This window comes from Pygocentrus nattereri, chromosome 12, assembly GCF_015220715.1.
Source record: "Pygocentrus nattereri isolate fPygNat1 chromosome 12, fPygNat1.pri, whole genome shotgun sequence".
Lineage (NCBI taxonomy): Eukaryota > Metazoa > Chordata > Actinopteri > Characiformes > Serrasalmidae > Pygocentrus > Pygocentrus nattereri.
Genome location: NC_051222.1, coordinates 40,399,120 through 40,423,781, shown reverse-complemented (window position 1 = coordinate 40,423,781; position 24,662 = coordinate 40,399,120). Strand labels below are relative to the sequence as shown.

The window sequence follows — 24,662 nt, the reverse complement described above, 5'->3', positions numbered from 1 at the left end:
AGAAAGTCATACAGAGTCATACAGAGTCATAGAGAGCCATACAGAGTCATATCGAGTCATAGAGAGTCATACGGAGTCATAGAGAGTCATACAGAGCCATAGAGTCATACAGAGCCATAGAGAGTCATAGAGAGTCATACAGAGTCATACAGAACCATATAGAGTCATAGAGAGTCATACAGTCATAGAGTCATACAGTCATAGAGAGTCATACAGTCATAAAGAGTCATACAGTCATAGAGCCATAGAAAGTCATACAGAACCATAGAGAGTCATAGAGAGTCATAGAAAGTCATACAGAGTCATACAGAACCATAGAGAGTCATAGAGAGTCATAGAAAGTCATACAGAGCCATACAGAGTCATAGAGAGTCATACAGAACCATAAAGAGTCATAGAGAGTCATAGAAAGTCATGCAGAGTCATAGAGAGTCATAGAGAGTCATAGAGAGTCATACAGAGTCATACAGAACCATAGAGAGTCATAGAGAGTCATAGAATGTCATATCGAGTCATAGAGAGCCATACGGAGTCATAGAGAGTCATACAGAGCCATAGAGTCATACAGAGTCATACAGAGTCACACAATGTCATAGCCATAAATAGTCATACAGAGCCATAGAGTCATACAGAGCCATAGAGAGTCATAGAGAGTCATACATAGTCATACAGAGTCATAGAAAGTCATAGAGAGTCATAGAAAGTCATACAGAGTCATACAGAGTCACAGAGAGTCATACAGAGTCATAGCAAGTCATAGAGAGTCATACAGAGTCATAGAGAGTCATACAAAGCCATAGAGTCATACAGAGCCATAGAGACTCATAGAGAGTCATATAGAGTCATGCCTAGTCATACAGACTCATACAATGTCATAGCCATAGAGAGTCATACAGAGCCATAGAGTCATGCAGAGCCATAGAGAGTCATACATAGTCATACAGAGTCATAGAAAGTCATAGAGAGTCATAGAGAGTCATACAGAGTCATAGAGAGTCATAGAGAGACATAGAGAGTCATACAGAGTCATAGCCATAGAGAGTCATACAGAGCCATAGAGAGTCATAGAGAGTCATATAGAGTCATGCCTAGTCATACAGAGTCATAGAAAGTCATAGAAAGTCATAGAGAGTCATATAGAGTCATGCCTAGTCATACAGAGTCATAGAAAGTCATAGAAAGTCATAGAGAGTCATACAGAATCATAGAAAGTCATAGAGAGTCATACAGAGCCATAGAGATTCATAGAGAGTCATACAGTCATAGAGTCATACAGTCATAGAGAGTCATACAGTCATAAAGAGTCATACAGTCATAGAGCCATAGAAAGTCATACAGAACCATAGAGAGTCATGGAGAGTCATAGAAAGTCATACAGAGTCATACAGAACCATAGAGAGTCATAGAGAGTCATAGAAAGTCATACAGAGCCATACAGAGTCATAGAGAGTCATACAGAACCATAAAGAGTCATAGAGAGTCATAGAAAGTCATACAGAGTCATACAGTCATAGAGAGTCATACAGTCATAAAGAGTCATACAGTCATAGAGAGTCATACAGTCATAGAGCCATAGAAAGTCATGCAGAGTCATAGAGAGTCATAGAGAGTCATACAGAGTCATACAGAACCATAGAGAGTCATAGAGAGTCATAGAATGTCATATCGAGTCATAGAGAGCCATACGGAGTCATAGAGAGTCATACAGAGCCATAGAGTCATACAGAGCCATACGGAGTCATAGAGAGTCATACAGAGCCATAGAGTCATACAGAGCCATAGAGACTCATAGAGAGTCATATATTGTCATGCAGTCATACAGAGTCATACAGAGTCATACAATGTCATAGCCATAAATAGTCATACAGAGCCATAGAGTCATACAGAGCCATAGAGAGTCATAGAGAGTCATACATAGTCATACAGAGTCATAGAAAGTCATAGAGAGTCATAGAAAATCATACAGAGTCATACAGAGTCACAGAGAGTCATACAGAGTCATAGCAAGTCATAGAGAGTCATACAGAGTCATAGAGAGTCATACAAAGCCATAGAGTCATACAGAGCCATAGAGACTCATAGAGAGTCATATAGAGTCATGCCTAGTCATACAGACTCATACAATGTCATAGCCATAGAGAGTCATACAGAGCCATAGAGTCATGCAGAGCCATAGAGAGTCATAGAGAGTCATACATAGTCATACAGAGTCATAGAAAGTCATAGAGAGTCATACAGAGTCATAGAGAGTCATAGAGAGACATAGAGAGTCATACAGAGTCTTAGCCATAGAGAGTCATACAGAGCCATAGAGAGTCATAGAGAGTCATAGAGAGTCATGCCTAGTCATACAGAGTCATAGAAAGTCATAGAAAGTCATAGAAAGTCATAGAGAGTCATACAGAATCATAGAAAGTCATAGAGAGTCATACAGAGCCATAGAGATTCATAGAGAGTCATACAGAGTCATATAGAGTCATACAGAGCCATAGAGATTCATAGAGAGTCATAGAGAGTCATACAGAGTCATATAAAGTCATAGAGAGTCATACAGAGTCATAGAGATTCATAGAGAGACATAGAGTCATAGAGAGTCATACAGAGTCATAGAGAGTCATAGAGAGACATAGAGAGTCATACAGAGTCATAGCCATAGAGAGTCATACAGAGCCATAGAGAGTCATAGAGAGTCATATAGAGTCATGCCTAGTCATACAGAGTCATAGAAAGTCATAGAAATCATAGAGAGTCATATAGAGTCATGCCTAGTCATACAGAGTCATAGAAAGTCATAGAGATTCATAGAGAGTCATACAGAGTCATATAGAGTCATACAGAGCCATAGAGATTCATAGAGAGTCATACAGAGTCATATAAAGTCATAGAGAGTCATAGAGAGTCATACAGAGTCATAGAGATTCATAGAGAGTCATAGAGTCATAGAGAGTCATACAGAGCATGTCTCATTTATTTGTGTTGTATTTTATCTCAGTATTTTATTAAAACTGCTTTATTTGATTCTTTTGCGTCTCTATTTTACTAGATCATTGTGTTCCTAAAATTTGTAGTTCTTGCTTATTATCTTACCCTCATGATTGGCTCCTCCCCCTCCATGTGCTTTTTGTTTACTTTTGATCTTCCATGTGTGTTTGTTTTGGTTCCGTCCGGCCTCCTTGTTGCCTGACTCCACCCCTGACTGTTACCACCTGTTTCCCACCTGTCCCTTGCCTTGCCTCTGCTACATAAGCCCTGTGTTTGCCCTGGTCTGTGTTGGTAAGATATACTGTATTCTCGTGTTTGGTTCTTGTTTGAGGTCCTGTGTTGTTTGTCATCTCTGGACCCCGATCTGTTCGTGTTGGCTGTTTGACCCTGGATCGTTTTGACCGTGACCCTGGATTTGCCCATAATAAATCTCGCTCGTCTCCGCACATGCATCCGCCTCAACATCGCTCCTCGTTACACTAATTAGATTCTCTTACTGATTTTTAACCGTCTCATTATTTATTTATTTTACTGTCGGAGCTGACTTTCATTCACGTTGATATTTATGTTTTCAGTCCCTGTTTATTTCACTGGTCTCCTCTGTAAACGAGGGTCACTCTCAGTGCTCTCAGTCCAGATAACGGTCGACCACGTCTCTCAGACGGATCAGTTTTCTGACCAGCTGGTCTCCGTCGGCCCCTCCCAGACGGAACTGACCTCTGTTTATCTCCCTCTTATTCATAACGCAGCTTGCTCTTCACTGTCTGATACACTATATTGCCAAAAGTATTCGGTCGCCTGGCTTCAGCTTCAGCTCTTCTGGGAAGGCTTTCCACAAGGGTTAGGAGTGTTTATGGGAATTTTTGACCGTTCTTCCAGAAGCGCATTTGTGAGGTCAGACACTGATGTTGGACGAGAAGGCCTGGCTCACAGTCTCCGCTCTAATTCATCCCAAAGGTGTTCTGTGGGGTTGAGGTCAGGACTCTGTGCAGGCCAGTCAAGTTCTTCCACACCAAATCATCTGAATTCAGTGATTTGGATGGGTGAGCGAAAACTTGTGGAAATATAGTGCACCTGTAGAAATGAGTTTGTGCTCCAGTCTCTTCATGTTAAATCTGATCTAATGGTCCTTTATCAGGACAGAAGCGAGGGCTGTAGGTACTGATACTCTGTGAAATGTGGGTCTGATCTGATATCTTGTTTATGTGAAGTACATTGGGTGCGAGAGTCTGATTGCAGACGTATGTGGTTAATGTAAAGCACAGTGCAGATCACAGTCGGTACGTTTAGCTGCATCTGGGACCTTCATTACACTCAGCTCCACACAGAGAATCACACACACTGATAAATGAGTTTTAAAACATATTTAACAAAGACACTTCGTCATTTTTATACACTGCAAAAATATATTTTTGTCCATTTGGAAATAGAAATGTGGGAAGAACAATGGACTGACCACATGAATAAGGGTGGTCTCTGCACTAACAGAGTCTCAGGGGTCCTCCAAAGAGGAAAACACACACACTTTAAAAATATCTTAGCAAATGAAATGATCATAAATTTAGCTTACGATTTACGACAGCTCATAATCAGACTCCCACACATTCTTTCATGCTGTAATAAAGGTAATAAAAAATAATAATCATCTCCTTCTTCTTTCGGCTGCTCCCTTTAGGGGTTGCCACAGCGGATCATCTGCCTCCATCTTGCCCTATCCATTGCCTCCTCTACTTTTACACCAACCATCTCCATGTCCACCTTCACTACATCCAGAAACCTTCTCTGAGGTCTACCTCTTCTCCTTCTACCCAGCAGCTCCATCTCCAACATTCTTTGCCCAATATATCCACTATTCCTCCTCAACACATGTCCAAACCATCTCAACCTGGCCTCTCTGGCTTTATCTCCAAACTGCTCCACCTTCACTGTCCCTCTGATCTGCTCATTTCTAATCTTGTCCATCCTTGTCACTCCCAACGAAAATCTCAGCATCTTCATCTCCACCACCTTCAGCTCAGCCTCCTGTCTTTTAGACAGAGCCACAGTCTCCAAACCAAACATCATAGCAGGATGCACTGATGTCTTGTAAACCTTCCCTTTCACTCTTGCTGCTATTCTTCTGTCACACATCAGCCCTGACACCCGTCTCCACCCACTCCATCCTGCCTGCACCCTCTTCCTCACCTCTTTTCTACACTGTCCATTGCTCTGGATGGTTGACCCAAGATATTTGAAGTCCTCCACCTTTACGACCTCTACTCCTCGCATCTTCACCTTTCCACCTGCCTCCCTCTCATTCACACACATGTATTCCGCCTTGTCTCTACTGACCTTCATTCCTCTCTTCTCCAGTGCAAACCTCCACCTCTCCAGATTCTCTTCCACCTGCTCTCTACTCTCACCACAGATTACAATGTCATCTGCAAACATCATGGTCCTTGGAGCCTCCTGCCTGACCTCATCTGTCAACCTGTCCATCACCATTGCAAACAAGAAGGGGCTCAACGCTGATCCCTGATGTAACCCCACCTTCACCTTGAAACCATTTGTCACTCCAACTGCACACCTCACCACTGTCTCACTATCCTCATACATGTCCTGCACCACCCTAACATACTTTTCAGCTACACCTGACTTCCTCATACAGTACCACAGTTCCTGTCTTGGCACCCTATCATATGCCTTCTCTAGATCCACAAAGACACAATGCAGCTCCTTCTGACCTTCTCTGTACTTCTCTACCAACACTCTCAACACAAAAACTGCATCTGTGGTGCTCTTTCTGGGCATGAAACCAAACTGCTGCTCACTGATCTGAACCTCTCGCCTTAGCCTTGCTTCAACAACTCTTTCCCATACCTTCATGGTGTGGCTCATCAACTTTATACCTCTGTAGTTACTGCAGCTCTGTACATCACCCTTGTTCTTAAAAATGGGGACCAGTACACTGCTTCTCCACTCATCATATCATCAATAAAAGTAATAATCATAATAATAATAAAAAATAAATAAATAATAATAGTAGTGACCACATTAAAGATTATTTCACTCCTCTGTGCCGCAGTGGTCAGCTGACTCGGCTGTGTACACTGCAAAAACAGTCCTGTGGAGGAAAATGATCTCACGTCTCATCAATATATCCAATATGTCGCATTATGGAAATGTTATAACCTTATTATAACACTATTTGACTTATTTGCAAATGTTTATTGCCGGTTTAGATAACCTTCTAATAAAAATCTCACTTCCGGTTGTAACACCGTACAGATATGGTGGCATAGGAGAAGCTGGTCCGAATCATTACGAGTTTATAGCCCCTGAAAACTTTGATTTTACTATTGAAGCATTATAAACAAATGGGAAAGAGGATGGACACTAGGTTTAGGAGTAAGAAATCTCTGCAACAAGCTGGGTTTTATGATGAGGGTGAACAGAGTGTCTCTGTGGCTGGTGATGACGAGGGTGAACAGAGTGTCTCTGTGGCTGGCGATAGCGATGACGAGGGTGAACAGAGTTAATTTAAGTTAAGTGATCATTTTTTGATCCCACAACCGGGGAAATTCCACCTCCGCATTTAACCCATCCGTGAAGTGAAACACCACATACACACCAGTGAACACACACACTAGGGGGCAGTGAGCACACTTGCCCGGAGCGGTGGGCAGCCCTATCCACGGCGCCCAGGGAGCAGTTGGGGGTTAGGTGTCTTGCTCAAGGACACCTCAGTCATGGACTGTCGGCCCTGGGGATCGAACCGGCAACCTTCAGGTCACAGGGCCAGCTCCCTAACCTCCAGCCCACGACTGCCCCAAAGAGTGTCTCTGTGGCTGGTGATAGCGATGACGAGGGTGAACAGAGTGTCTCTGTGGCTGGCGGTAGCGATGACGAGGGTGAACAGAGAGTCTCTGTGGCTGGCGGTAGCGATGACGAGGGTGAACAGAGAGTCTCTGTGGCTGGCGATAGCGATGACGAGGGTCAACAGAGTGTCTCTGTGGCTGGCGATAGCGATGACGAGGGTGAACAGAGTGTCTCTGTGGCTCTGGCGATAGCGATGACGAGGGTGAACAGAGTGTCTCTGTGGCTGGCGATGACGAGGGTGAACAGAGTGTCTCTGTGGCTGGCGATAGCGATGACGAGGGTGGCGCAAAACCACAGGACACGGCCGATTAGGGCCTAATTCTTTGGGAACTGAGAGACTTCCGTCACGACACGTGATTCCGCGTGTATGATCTCCTTTGTGGAGAAAACTTTGCAAGAAAATCTCGACATTCAGAGAGAGGAACCTCTCCACGTTGAGCAGGCTCACCGCTCCCTCGGCACGAAGCCCCCTGCTGGAGCTCAGCCAAGATCCATCCTGGTGAAGTTCCTCAGCTATAGAACAAAGGAAACGGTCCTTCGTCTAGCATGGCAAAAAAAAGGTTTCACTTGGGAGGGTAAACAAATCAATCTGGACAATGACTGCATGTCTTTGGACTGTGGGAGGAAACCGGAGAACCCGGAGGAACCCCACGCAGACACGGGGAGAACATGCAGAGAGGACCCTGATCACCCGGCCGGGGAATCGAACCCAGGCCCTCCTTGCTGTGAGGCCACAGCGCTACCCACCACGCCACCGTGAGAGGGTTTTAAGCAGGTATTTTCCTCGCATTACAGGGCGGGACATAGAAGGGTTGTGGCAATACTGCTACACAAAACGTTGAATTATGAACACATATCTGAAGTTATAGATCAACAGGGCAGGTTTGTGATGATTACCGGGAAAACAGAAGAGACATTGATGAGTGTCCTGAATGTGTATGTCCCGCTGTGCAGTGTATGGAATTTTTATAGAGAGGTATTTGATTTAATGGTTACAAAGGCAGAGGGGGTTTTGGTATGTGGTGGGGACATGAATATACATTTGAATCGTAGACTAGATCGCTCCCGGGTGTACCCAGAATCAAACCAAATTAATAAAAAGATGGCTCTGCTAATGGAGGAAATGCGGATCATAGATATCTGGAGGGAGCAAAATCCATCAGGCAGGGACTGTACATATTATTCCTCTCCTCGCGACTCTTATTCTAGATTCGATCATTTTTTTATGTATAGTAAAGATCTGTATAGAGTGGAAAAATGTTCCATAGGATTAACGGATATTTCAGATCATAGTCCTGTTTATTTGTCCCTATATATGAATAAGAGAGTTAGACCTACGACTTGGCGGCTGAATTTGAATATATTGAATAACCCACAGATTAAAGAGCAGTTAAAAACAGAAATAAACACGTATTTAGAATTAAATGATAATGGTGAAGTGACACAGCCTATACTTGGGGATGCTCTCAATGCTGTGCTAAGGGGCAAGATTATTGCTATCACTTCCTATTTAAAGAAGTCCAAACAGCAGAGGCTACAAGATTTAGAAATCAAATTGAAACAGCCACAGAACAAATATGTTGCTAGTGATGATATCAGGGTGAAAGAAGAAATAAATGGGATAAAAAAGGAGATTGAGACTATATACACTGAAGAAATACAAAACAAATGTTATTCTTAAAGCAATGATACTATGAGGTTGGAGGAAAATCTCTGAAATTGCTATCTTATAGACTGAGAAAACAACAAGCTAACAATAATATCTCTAAGATAAGAGCTCCTGATTCAGGAAAGCTAGACTGTAAGCTTGAGAGGATCCAGCAGTGTTTTAAAAGATATTATGAGAAATTATACTCTCAACCACAAATGAATAATGAGCCGCAGATTGAATCTTTTCTAGCCTCAATAAATTTACCTTCTGTTACAGAGGAACAAAACCAAAATTTGATAGCAGACATAACAAAGGAGGAATTGTATTTAGCAATAACAAAATTGAAAGTAAACAAGTCCTCGGGTATAGATGGTTTTACAGCCGAGTGGTAGAAGTCATTTAAGGAACAGTTGACTCCAACGTTACTGAAGGTTTTTAATTGGGTAATTCAGAAAAAAGAAATTCCACCTTCTTGGCGAACCGCAATAATTTCAGTTATTCCAAAGGACGGGAAGGACCGAGTAGAGTGTGGAAATTACAGACCAATTAGTGTATTAAATGTTGATTATAAATTATTTACATCTATATTAGCACGAAGAATAGAAAAGATATTAGCTTGAGTAATTCATTTAGACCAGACTGGCTTTATCAAGGAAAGACAAACACAGGGTAATATTAGAAGGACATTACATATTATTAGATACATCAATCAACATAAATTAGATGCCGCCTTACTGAGCCTGGTCGCCGATAAAGCCTTTGACTCAGTCAGGTGGTGTTTTCTGTATAAGGTTTTACTGCGGTTTGGTTTTCACAGAACAATAATTGATGTATTCCGAGCGTTATACGATGGTCCATCTGCCTGAATTAAGATCAATGGCTGCATTTCAAATTCCTTTATTCTGAAAAGAGGAACAAGACAAGGCTGTCCGTCCTCCCCGCTCTGTTTTGCCCTGTTTATTGAACCCCTGAGTCAGTGGATTAGACAAAACCCAGGACATCAAAGGGATAAAAATTATGTTGCGAGAACATAAGCTTGCTCTGTTTGCTGATGATCTGTTAATATACTTACTATGGCCTACACAGTCATTGCCACAACTAGTAACCTCTTGAAGAATATGGGATACTTTCAGGGTATAAACTTAATATTCAAAAAACCCAAGTAATTACATTGAATTATGACCCACCTGATCAAATTAGAAATAAATACAATTTTGATTGGGATGCACAATCACTCAAATACCTAGGGGTTAGTTTATCTAAAGATACCTCAAAATTATATGAGATTAATTTTTTACCCATAAATGCCAAAATAAAGTTAGATATACAGAGATGGAATACCATACCTTATTCAGGCTTACATTCAAGAGTGGAGGCTATCAAAATAAATATGTTGCCAAAACTGCTTTATCTTTTTCAAACTCTACCAGTAGAGGTATCCTCCCAACAGTTTAATGAATGGGATAAGTTAATATCAAGATTTTTGTGGAACGGGAAAAAACCTAGGATTAGATTTAGAACACTGCAGTTGAGAAAGAACAGAGGAGGATTGAACCTTCCTTGCTTACGAGACTATTATTACGCAGCTCAGTTAAGACCATTAGTCTGTTAGTATAACCCAATGTATTCATCTAGATGGAGCGAAATTGAAAGATCACTGGTTCGGACAGTACCAGTAGCAGCTATAATTGCTGATAGCAATTGGAAATTAAACTGATAGATGAAAGTAATCCTTGGATAAAGCTTGCATTAAAATCATGGCGTGAGATAGTTAGATTATATAATATACATAAATCATCCAGAATTTTAAGGTGGTGTGCATATGACGCTGATTTTTTCCCGAACGGGGCTGATTACCGATTTCAACTCTGGATCCAAAAAGGTCTCAGAAATTATTCTACATTTTTGGACCAGGGAGCCTTCATGAGCTTCAATACATTGCAACAAAAGCATGGTTTAGAGCGAGACGACTTCTACAGAGATTTGCAGGTTCGGCATTATTTTGATCAAAACATTGCTAATTCAATAGAAATAAAAGCAGAAGGAATCTTGAAAGTTTTCCTACTGGCAAATAATCCAGGGATTTGTAATGAAATTATTTCTAGAATGTACAACAGCTTCCAGCAGGCTACATCGGAAGCTACATTATATGTTAAGGAGAAATGGGAAAGGGAAAGTAACTTATTAGCGAAGATGATTGGTACAGGATATGCAAATTGCAGTGGAGGTCGATTCGCTCTGCCATGTTGAGGGAATTTAATTGGAAGAATGTCATGCGGTACTTCATTGTCCCCCTGCAAAAGTGACACTTGGACATTGGTACAGAATGCTGGAGACACTGTGGCCGAAGGGACGCTAATCACTATCATATATTCTGGGATTGTAAAATTCTTATGCCATATTGGAACGATATACACAGGAATCTGGAACAAATATTTGAGTGTGTCATCCCGTTCAAATGTGAGGTTGTATATTTGTGCAATATCCCGACCACAACATTGAATAAAAAGGACAAGAAATTAGTGCTTATACGCTTAACAGCCAGCAAGAAAGCGATTACGAGGAGATGGTTAAACACTATCCCCCCACTGTGAATGAAGGGCTGGACATAATTCACGAAATATATGTAATGGGAGGCTGATCTTTCTCTCTTAGTATGCAAAGAGACAAATTTAACCAGACATGGAAAAGATTTATACATCAAACCAATAAGATCAGATTTCCATTCATCCTTAAGGATAAATAAAAGTAAATAAAATCATTAAAAAAAAAAAAAAAAAAAAAAAAAAAATATATATATATATATATATATATATATATATATATAAAATGTTTATTGTTATTATTGTTGTTGTTATTATTATCATTTATTTTATTCATGTACGTTTTATGTTTATGTTTCCGGGGAAAACAGGAGGAAGCCTTGTATTTATGTTTTCTTTTGATATGTAGAAAAAAAAGTGGAATGTAAGGCCTTTCCTTCCCAAATAAACGTAGAATTAAAAAAAAAGATTATAACAATCTCAACAGGAGAAATAGTAGATTTTTATTTTAGATTTATTTAGACCATTTTCCTTGTTTCTCCAAATGACCTTGAAACCAGAAACATTGCCTGCCTGTATAGTGAGATACTTTAATCAATAAAATCACTTAATCCAGGTAAAAATGTCAATAAATAAGATAGATAACCTTCTAATAAGATTATACCAATCTCAATAGAATAGAAGAATTAATAGGTTTATTTTAGTTAAAATCATTTAATCCAGGTAAAAATATCAATAAATAAGCTAGATAAACTAAGATAGATCATCTTTTAATAAGCTTAAAACCATCTCAACAGGAGAAGTAGTCAATTTATTTTAGTTAAAATCACTTAAACCAGCTACAAATATCAATAAATAAACTAGATAAACTAAGATAGATAATCTTCTAATAAGCTTACAACAATCTCAACAGGAGAAGTAGTAGATTTATTTTAGTTAAAATCACTTAAACCAGCTACAAATATCAATAAATAAGCTAGATAAACTAAGACATATAATCTTTTAATAAGCTTAAAACAATCTCAGCAGGAGAATTAGTCCATTTATTTTAGTTAAAATCACTTAAACCAGCTACAAATATCAATAAATAAACTAGATAAACTAAGATAGATAATTTTTTAATAAGCTTACAACAATCTCAGCAGGAGAATAAATAGATTTATTTTAATTAAAATCATTTAATCCAGGTAAAAATATCAATAAATAAGATAGATAAACTAAGATAGATAATCTTCTAATAAGCTTACAACAATCTCAACAGGAGAAGTAGTAGATTTATTTTAGTCAAAATCACTTAAACCAGCTACAAATATCAATAAATAAACTAGATAAACTAAGATAGATAATCTTTTAATAAGCTTAAAACAATCTCAGCAGGAGAATTAGTCAATTTATTTCAGTTAAAATCACTTAAACCAGCTACAAATATCAATAAATAAACTAGATAAACTAAGATAGATATTTTTTCAATAAGCTTACAACAATCTCAGCAGGAGAATAAACAGATTTATTTTAATTAAAATCATTTAATCCAGGTAAAAATATCAATAAATAAGATAGATAAACTAAGATAGATAATCTTCTAATAAGCTTACAACAATCTCAACAGGAGAAGTAGTAGATTTATTTTAGTCAAAATCACTTAAACCAGCTACAAATATCAATAAATAAACTAGATAAACTAAGATAGATAATCTTTTAATAAGCTTAAAACAATCTCAGCAGGAGAATTAGTCAATTTATTTCAGTTAAAATCACTTAAACCAGCTACAAATATCAATAAATAAACTAGATAAACTAAGATAGATATTTTTTCAATAAGCTTACAACAATCTCAGCAGGAGAATAAATAGATTTATTTTAATTAAAATCATTTAATCCAGGTAAAAATATCAATAAATAAGATAGATAAACTAAGATAGATAATCTTCTAATAAGCTTACAACAATCTCAACAGGAGAAATAGTAGATTTATTTTAGTCAAAATCACTTAAACCAGCTACAAATATCAATAAATAAGCTAGATAAACTAAGATAGATATTTTTTTAATAAGCTTACAACAATCTCAGCAGGAGAATAAATAGATTTATTTTAATTAAAATCATTTAATCCAGGTAAAAATATCAATAAATAAGATAGATAAACTAAGATAGATAATCTTCTAATAAGCTTACAACAATCTCAACAGGAGAAATAGTAGATTTATTTTAGTCAAAATCACTTAAACCAGCTACAAATATCAATAAATAAGCTAGATAAACTAAGATAGATATTTTTTTAATAAGCTTACAACAATCTCAGCAGGAGAATAAATAGATTTATTTTAATTAAAATCATTTAATCCAGGTAAAAATATCAATAAATAAGCTAGATAAACTAAGATAGATAATCTTCTAATAAGCTTATAATAATCTCAACAGGAGAAGTAGTAGATTTTAGTTAAAATCACTTAAACCAGGTAAACCACCTAAAAATAAGAAATATTAGATGCATCGACTAGAATTAAGACAATTTTGCTTGAGAAGACATTATTTTTGGAGTGTAACTGAGTGATAAACAGATTCTTTTGCTTGTTTGCAGCTTTATTTCTTATCTGCCATAATTTTGCCAGACAAACGACGTTAACCATTAAAAATGTTGATAAAGGAGCTGAATGATCTCCTACAGCAGGTGTGAAATGAGGACCGCTAGAGATGCCGAGCAGACCTTAGATGATTCTCTCAGTCTTTTGCTGTTTCTGAAACAATAATAGTGTCCAGGCTGAGACGGAGCCGCTCTGCAGGCGCTGCACGGCGTCAGCTCAGCACAGACACAATCAGCAGAAGAGTTCATCAGCAATAAAGACCCTCTCTGACAGAACGAGGGGCACCAGACACCCCCATTACTACTGCCACCACCGCCGTCATCATCGCCATCATCATCATCATCATCGTCCTGATCATTATGGGTCGAGTCTCTGAGGCGGCAGCCCCATACTCAGCAGGGTAGCCCCCCTCTCAGCAGGGTCTGCGGGTGTAATGGAGCTGCTGGAGTGAAGTGTGGATGAGGATGATTTACTCAGCCATATTAATAAACATAAGCCAGTCATAACGTATCAGAGCGCGATATGAAGGAGTGAGCGGACGGTGATCAGCCGGCGGCGCTGAGTGAGTAATGAGTAATAAACACAGGCGGCTGAATGAATAATGAGGCAGTGTAACAGAAACGTGGCCGTTAGAGGACTAAACACTGTTATAACAGCGCTACACACACGGACCTCTGTCCAGTCTCGCTCTCGCTCTTGGATACCGACCATGGACGCCACGGTTTACACTGTATACATATATATATATACACACATCTATACACACATATATCCCACCACACACACACACACACGGACCACACTCACACACTTATACTCTATATATAAATATACACACACCACACTCCCACACTTATACTCTATATAGAAATATACACGCACCACACTCCCACACTTATACTCTATATATAAATATACTCACACCACACTCCCACACTTATACTCTATATATAAATATACACGCACCACACTCCCACACTTATACTCTATATATAAATATACACGCACCACACTCACACACTTATACTCTATATAGAAATATACAAACACCACACTCACGCACGTATACTCTATATATAAATATACACACACCACACTCATGCACGTATACTCTATATATAAATATACACACACCACACTCCCGCACTTATACTCTATATATAAATATACACACACCACACTCCCGCACTTATACTCTATATATAAATATACACACACCACACTCCCACACTTATACTCTATATATAAATATACACGCACCACACTCCCGCACTTATACTCTATATATAAATATACACGCACCACACTCCCACACTTAGACTCTATATATAAATATACACACACCACACTCCCACACTTATACTCTATATAGAAATATACACGCACCACACTCCCACACTTATACTCTATATAGAAATATACACACACCACACTCCCACACTTATACTCTATATATAAATATACACACACCACACTCCCGCACTTATACTCTATATATAAATATACACACACCACACTCCCACACTTATACTCTATATATAAATATACACGCACCACGCTCCCACACTTATACTCTATATATAAATATACACGCACCACACTCCCACACTTATACTCTATATATAAATATACACACACCACACTCCCACACTTATACTCTATATATAAATATACACACACCACACTCCCACACTTATACTCTATATATAAATATACACGCACCACGCTCCCACACTTATACTCTATATATAAATATACACGCACCACACTCCCACACTTATACTCTATATATAAATATACACGCACCACACTCCCGCACTTATACTCTATATATAAATATATACGCACCACACTCCCGCACTTATACTCTATTTATAAATATACACGCACCACACTCCCGCACTTATACTCTATATATAAATATATACGCACCACACTCCCGCACTTATACTCTATATATAAATATACACGCACCACACTCCCACACTTATACTCTATATATAAATATACACACACCACACTCCCACACTTATACTCTATATATAAATATACACGCACCACGCTCCCACACTTATACTCTATATATAAATATACACACACCACACTCCCACACTTATACTCTATATATAAATATACACACACCACACTCCCGCACTTATACTCTATATATAAATATACACACACCACACTCCCACACTTATACTCTACACATAAATATACACGCACCACACTCACACACTTATACTCTATATATAAATATACATGCACCACACTCCCACACTTATACTCTATATATAAATATACACGCACCACACTCCCACACTTATACTCTATATATAAATATACAGGCACCACACTCCCACACTTATACTCTATATATAAATATACACGCACCACACTCCCACACTTATACTCTATATATAAATATACAGGCACCACACTCCCACACTTATACTCTAAATATACACGCACCACACTCCCACACTTATACTCTATATATAAATATACATACACCACACTCCCACACTTATACTCTATATAAATATACATACACCACACTCCCGCACTTATACTCTATATATAAATATACACGCACCACACTCCCGCACTTATACTCTATATATAAATATATACGCACCACACTCCCGCACTTATACTCTATATATAAATATACACACACCACACTCCCGCACTTATTCTCTATATATAAATATACACGCACCACACTCCCGCACTTATACTCTATATATAAATATACACGCACCACACTCCCGCACTTATACTCTATATATAAATATACACACACCACACTCCCACACTTATACTCTATATATAAATATACACACACCACACTCCCGCACTTATACTCTATATATAAATATACACACACCACACTCCCACACTTATACTCTACACATAAATATACACGCACCACACTCACACACTTATACTCTATATATAAATATACACACACCACACTCCCACACTTATACTCTATATATAAATATACATGCACCACACTCCCACACTTATACTCTATATATAAATATACACGCACCACACTCCCACACTTATACTCTATATATAAATATACAGGCACCACACTCCCACACTTATACTCTACATATAAATATACACACCACACTCCCGCAATTATACTCTATATATAAATATACACACACCACACTCCCACACTTATACTCTATATATAAATATACATGCACCACACTCCCACACTTATACTCTATATATAAATATACAGGCACCACACTCCCACACTTATACTCTATATATAAATATACAGGCACCACACTCCCACACTTATACTCTATATATAAATATACACACCACACTCCCACACTTATACTCTAAATATACACGCACCACACTCCCACACTTATACTCTATATATAAATATACACACACCACACTCACACAATTATACTCTATATATAAATATACACACACCACACTCCCACACTTATACTCTATATATAAATATACACGCACCACACTCACACACTTATACTCTATATATAAATATACACACACCACACTCCCACACTTATACTCTATATATAAATATACAGGCACCACACTCCCACACTTATACTCTAAATATACACGCACCACACTCCCACACTTATACTCTATATATAAATATACACGCACCACACTCCCACACTTATACTCTATATATAAATATACAGGCACCACGCTCCCGCACTTATACTCTATATATAAATATACACACACCACACTCCCGCACTTATACTCTATATATAAATATACACGCACCACGCTCCCACACTTATACTCTATATATAAATATACACACACCACACTCCCGCACTTATACTCTATATATAAATATACACGCACCACGCTCCCACACTTATTCTCTATATATAAATATACACGCACCACACTCCCGCACTTATACTCTATATATAAATATACACACACCACACTCCCGCACTTATACTCTATATATAAATATACACGCACCACGCTCCCACACTTATACTCTATATATAAATATACACACACCACACTCCCACACTTATACTCTACACATAAATATACACGCACCACACTCACACACTTATACTCTATATATAAATATACATACACCACACTCACACAATTATACTCTATATATAAATATACACGCACCACACTCCCACACTTATACTCTATATATAAATATACAGGCACCACACTCCCACACTTATACTCCAAATATACACGCACCACACTCCCACACTTATACTCTATATATAAATATACACGCACCACACTCCCGCACTTATACTCTATATATAAATATACATACACCACACTCACACAATTATACTCTATATATAAATATACACGCACCACACTCCCACACTTATACTCTATATATAAATATACAGGCACCACACTCCCACACTTATACTCCAAATATACACGCACCACACTCCCACACTTATACTCTATATATAAATATACACACACCACACTCCCACACTTATACTCTACACATAAATATACACGCACCACACTCACACACTTATACTCTATATATAAATATACACACACCACACTCCCACACTTATACTCTATATATAAATATACACGCACCACGCTCCCACACTTATACTCTATATAGAAATATACACACACCAGACACACACACTTATACTGTATATATAAATATACACACACCACACTCACACACTTATACTCTATATATAAATACACACACACCACGCTCCCACACTTATACTCTATATATAAATATACACACACCACACTCCCGCACTTATACTCTATATATAAATATACACGCACCACACTCACACACTTATACTCTATATATAAATATACACACACCACACTCCCGCACTTATACTCTATATATAAATATACACGCACCACACTCACACACTTATACTCTATATATAAATATACACACACCACACTCCCACACTTATACTCTATATATAAATATACACACCACACTCACACAATTATATGCTATATATAAATATACTCACTTATGGCCATGACTTAGTAAAGCATGGGAACGAGAACCTAATGTGACGCCTTGACTTACTAAGGCATGGGAATGAGATCCTAATTCATGCCCATGATTTAGTAAGGCATGGGCATGAGATTCTAATGAGTGTTCACAACTGAGTAAGGTGTGGGAATGAGATCCTAATGAGTGTGCACAACTTAGGGACATGTGGGAATGAGATTTTAATGAGTGGCCACAACTTAGTAAGGCATGGGAATGAGATTCTAATGAGTTTCCACGACTTAGTAAGGTGTGAGAATGAGATCCTAGTGAGTGGCCTAAGGTATGGGAAGGAGATCCAAATGAGTGGCCATGACTTAGTAAGGTGTGGGAACGAGATCCTAATGCATGGTCTTGACTTAGTAAGGCATGGGAATGAGATCCTAATGAGTGGCCATGGCTTAGTAAGGCATGGGAATGAGATCCTAATGAGTGACAACAATTTAGTAAGGCATGGGAATGAGATCCTAATGAGTGGCCATGACTCACTAAGGCATGGGAATGAGATCCTAATGAGTGGCCACGACTTAGTAATGTGTTCTATATAGAATGATTTCAGCCAAGCTGGTAAACAACAGAAAAACACTTTTAGGTGCTCTATAGAACAATTTTCATAAAGGTTCTATATAGAACCACATACAACACATTCTCCATCAATCTGAAGAGCCATTTTGCTTTAAGCATGTAAAGTTCTTTGAGTTTTTCAAGTTTTCTTTAGTAAAGGGAACGGTTCTATTTCTAAATGGTTCTTCTGATTGATGGAGAATGTTACATATAGCACAAAAAGGGTTGTTTTATTGTTACAATGTCAAGCTTGTATACAAAGCAGAACCCTATTAGTGCTATATAGAACCATAAACAACACATTGTCTATCAATTTCACCATACGAGAACTATTTAAGCATGAAATGGTTCTGCATTGAACTCAAAATTCTGTACAGAACCATTTGAAGAGCCATCTTTTCAAGACTGTAGAATTTAATCTACAACCCCATTTCCAAAAATTTTTGGACAGTGTGCAAAATGTAAATAAAAATAAAATGCAATGATGTGCAAATCATTTAAATATAAATATTTAAATATATTTAAATATATTTAATTGAAAATAGTACAAAGACAACAAATCAAACGATGAAAAATTTGATGATGAACATTTTTAAGTATTTATGAAAAAGAATTGCTCATTTTGAATTTGACGCCAACAACATGTTCCAAAAAAGTTGGCACAGGGGAACAAAAGGCTGGTAAAGTTGTGTTAAGCTAAAAACACCTGGTGGTTGATTGGAAACAGGTCAGTAACATGACTGGGTATAAAGAGCATCTCAGAGAGGCGGAGTCTTTCAGAAGTAAAGAGGAGGAGGGGTCACCACTCTGTGAAAGACTGGACCATCAAATAGAGCAACAACTCAAGAAGAACGTTCCTCAACATAAAACAGCAAAGAGCTTCTGCTTTTCATCGTCTACGGTGCAGAATATCATTAAAGACTCAGAGAATCTGGAGAAATCTCTGTCTGTGAGGGACGAGGCTGAACACCAGTATCTGCTGGCCGTGATCTTTGGGCCCTCAGGCAGCACTGCATTAAAAACAGACATGATTCTGTAGTGGAAATCACTGCATGGGCTCAGAAACACTTCTGAAAACCACCGTCTGTGAACACAGTTCATCACTGCATCCACAAACGCTGTTAAACTCTAAAACACAAAGAAGAACCCAAATATAAACAGGATCCAGAAATGCTGCCACCTTCTCTGGGCCTGAGCTCATTTAGAATGGATTGAGGGGAGGTGGAAAAGTGTCCGGCGGTCCGACGGATCAACATTTGACATTCTTTTCGGAAACCCAGCTTACAGCCTTGTTGACCTAATGTTGTTAACAGAAGAGGTGATGAAAGTGGTAAACAGGCCTCTGTCCCATCGTTTTGGAACATGTAGTTGGCATCAAATTTAAAATTGGCAAATACTTTTCAAACAACAAAAAAACATTTCTCAGTTTCAACATTCGATTTGTTGTCTTTGTAGTATTAAAATATGGTTCACAGGATTTGCACATTATTACATCCTTTTAATTTACATTCTGCACAGCGTCAACTTTTTTTGTAAAAATAAATAAACTTTTTTTTGTAAAAAAAGTTGCACGTTGTAGTGCTTTTTGTTTTACCAAAGCAGATGATTCAGTTTCTTTTATGACTGATGATCAAGAAAACTAATAAATCGTTAAGTTGCTAAAAGATTAGAACATTTTTTTCTCTTCTGGAGAACCACATAGTCTTGTCCTGCTGTGATGATGCACCCTCTGACACCCGTAATGCAATTTGTTTTCAGAAACACTTTCATAGCTGTCAAGATAAAAGCTAAATTAACACTTCCTCGTTCATTTTCCTCGCTGAGTTTTATGCTCATATCCTCCATTAAATCAGGCTGAATGTGGATAATTAAATTGCGTTTTTGGCGTCTGAGCCCACGTCCTGCAGGAGTGATTACGGCTCAGCTGGGCGTCGCACGGCCTTCATAATTACACTCCAGCATTCATTAGCAACGGGTCCAGATAAACGCACACAGGCGGTAATAAACTCTGGGTGGGGTTAGGCTGGGGGCTGGGCTCAGGATTAGGACTAGGTGCTGAGGGATTTCTCTGGTTCAGGTCAGGGTTGAGATTTGAGATCTGAGGTCAAATAATTTACACTCCTTTAATTGGTATTGACCCTTTTCATCACGTGGAGGTTCCTTAAAAGGTTCTTAACACCCAGTTTAGTAGAGCTCATTCACAGAACTGCTCAGAGGTTCTTCTGTTCCATCAACTCAAACAACTATACTTTCTAGCACCGTTGTTTTTAAGAGTGTGAGGTTCAGGCTGAATGTGGGCCTGGAGAGCTGAGGTTTGTGGGTAAAGATGGGGATTAGGGTGTTGGGGTTAAAACATTAAGGATTAAGCATTAAGGAAGATTATGGTGGGATTTAGAAAATTAGGGTTGAAAGGTTTAGGTTGCAGTTAGAAGATTAATGGTAAGATTACAAGGTTAAAGTTGAGCTTTGAAGACTGAGTTGAGGGTTAAACAGTTTGCACTGAAGTTGAAAGATTAAAGTTGGCTTTAGAAAGTTTAGGTTGAGTATAGATGTTTATGGTTAGGGTTAAAAGATTATGGTTGAGTATAGAAGTTTATGGTTAGGGTTAAAAGATTATGGTTGAGTATAGAAGTTTATGGGGTGTAGAAGATTAAAGCTGAGGTAAGATGATTATGGTTGAGTATAGAAGTTTATGGTTGGGGTTAGAAGATTATGGTTGAGTATAGAAGTTTATGGTTAGGGTTAGAAGATTATGGTTGAGTATAGAAGTTTATGGTTGGGGTTAGAAGATTAAGGTTAAGTATAGACGTTTATGGTTGTAGTTAGAAGATTAAGGTTGAGTATAGAAGTTTATGGTTGGGGTTAGAAGATTAAGGTTGAGTATAGAAGTTTATGGTTGGGGTTAGAAGATTAAGGTTGAGTATAGAAGTTTATGGTTGGGGTTAGAAGATTAAGGTTGAGTATATACGTTTATGGTTGGGGTTAGAAGATTAAGGTTGAGTATAGAAGTTTATGGTTGGGGTTAGAAGATTAAGGTTGAGTATAGAAGTTTATGGTTGGGGTTAGAAGATTAAGGTTGAGTATAGAAGTTTATGGTTGGGGTTAGAAGATTAAGGTTGAGTATATACGTTTATGGTTGGGGTTAGAAGATTAAGGTTGAGTATATACGTTTATGGTTGGGGTTAGAAGATTAAGGTTGAGTATATACGTTTATGGTTGGGGTTAGAAGATTAAGGTTGAGTACAGAAGTTTATGGTTGGGGTTAGAAGATTAAGGTTGAGTATATACGTTTATGGTTGGGGTTAGAAGATTAAGGTTGAGTACAGAAGTTTATGGTTGGGGTTAGAAGATTAAGGTTGAGTATAGAAGTTTATGGTTGGGGTTAGAAGATTAAGGTTGAGTATAGAAGTTTATGGGGTTAGAAGATTAAGGTTGAGTATATACGTTTATGGTTGGGGTTAGAAGATTAAGGTTGAGTACAGAAGTTTATGGTTGGGGTTAGAAGATTAAGGTTGAGTATAGAAGTTTATGGGGTTAGAAGATTAAGGTTGAGTATATACGTTTATGGTTGGGGTTAGAAGATTAAGGTTGAGTACAGAAGTTTATGGTTGGGGTTAGAAGATTAAGGTTGAGTATAGAAGTTTATGGGGTTAGAAGATTAAGGTTGAGTATATACGTTTATGGTTGGGGTTAGAAGATTAAGGTTGAGTATATACGTTTATGGTTGGGGTTAGAAGATTATGGTTGAGTATAGAAGTTTATGGTTGGGGTTAGAAGATTAAGGTTGAGTATATACGTTTATGGTTGGGGATAGAAGATTAAGGTTGAGTATATACGTTTATGGTTGGGGTTAGAAGATTAAGGTTGAGTACAGAAGTTTATGGTTGGGGTTAGAAGATCATGGTCTCAGTTGGTGTTCCCCCCCCCCCCTACTTTAAGCCCCCTTCATCCAGTAAGAGCACAATGTGTACGTTCAATACACACAACATTAAAGATTGTAGTGAGAACAGTGGAGTATTAAGGAGCACTGCTAAAATCAAACCAACCTACCGTTTTATTCAGACACTGTTTCGCCTCTTTGGGCGCCGATAATCTGTTAGTGTTATTAAATACTGCATTTCCAAAGTTTTTACTGCTCAACTACTTACCGTCTGTTTTCAGACACACGGCCACACTGCTGGGGTTTCTGCGCCGGCATCCTTACTAGGTTCTATTTGACTCTGAGAAAAAGCCACAGTGTGAAATGAAGGTTCTCCTTTGCGGACTGCAGAGTCAGGGTTTTATCTAGAACATAAGCAGCTCTCTGTTAAATCATTTGCTTTTGAGTTTCTGTTTTTAATGCACTCAAAACTAAAACTGCTCTAAAAGTGAAATGTAATGCGCAAGACGGGCAAAACGTCGCAGGCACGAAATTGCAGAAAGTTGCGGAGCGGCTGGAGTCGCTGCTGGATTCCAGTCGGGAGCGAATCCCGAGGCGGTGCTCCGTGGGGTGGAGCCGCTGTAACTCACTAATGAAGTGGTTTGAGTTTAGAGCGGCTCGAAGCGAAACCCTGAGAGAGGAGCAGAGCGGCGGCAGCGCTAACCTGCGGACTCAACACTGCGGAGCCTGCTGGGGGGGGTTGGCATCAATACCGGCCGTCTAACAGCGCGGGAACGCGGCCGCGGCGAGCGTTCGCATCACAGGGACACAGTCAGTCTACTGGGATAAAGTAGACGACGACAACAACAACAACAACAACAACAGATCCATGAAGGCGTCTACTGCGCGCGCTCCAGCGTTCCTCCTCCGTCGAACACACGCGGACAGCTGCACTTTTCATCTCTTATTCCACAGTTTCTCTCACGCGTAACAGGTTCTTCATCATCAGAACCACTTTACTCATCTACTGCACTCACGCGCCGGAAACCTGCCCGAGAGGAGCTGTTCACTATCATCATCATCATCATCATCATCATCATCACCTCTACTCACCTGCTCCGAGGAGCAGCGCCAGCAGGCTCACGCACACCAGCATCCTCCAGATCAGCAGCGGCGGCGTGCCGCTCATCGCCTCTCCCAACACAGGCACGCGCACATACACTCTCCACCGTGACCACAGCGCCGGGCAGAGCGACTGTCAGCACGCTATCAGTCCACACGGAGGAGATCAGAGAGAGAGAGAGAGAGAGAGAAAGAGAGAGAGAGAGAGACACGTGATGGAGCGTGTGGACGCCGAGGAGGGCGCAGAGGGGAGGAGAGGAGGGATGCAGAGAAGGGAGAGAAAGAAAAGGAGAGAGGAGAAGAGAAAAGAAAAGAGGAGAGAAGAGAGTAGAAGAGGGGAGGAGAAGGAGCATGGAAGGAGGACAGGACAAGAAAAAGGAGAAGAGGTAAGAGATGAGGAGAGGAGGGACATAGAAAAGACAGAAGAAAAGAA

The 24,662-nt window shown here is 39.0% G+C and overlaps 1 protein-coding gene across 1 annotated transcript in view; it reads right to left on the bottom strand.

Annotated features, from left to right (window-relative positions):
* LOC108415210 (oocyte zinc finger protein XlCOF6-like) overlaps positions 1-24,432 on the bottom strand; it is a 75,682-nt gene extending 51,250 nt beyond the window's left edge. Inside the window, exon 1 of the mRNA XM_037543180.1 lies at positions 24,221-24,432. Coding sequence (XP_037399077.1) covers positions 24,221-24,296 — 76 coding nt within the window. The 5' untranslated portion in view covers positions 24,297-24,432. The remainder of the gene's footprint in view (positions 1-24,220) is intronic.
* Positions 24,433-24,662: the final 230 nt, after the last annotated feature.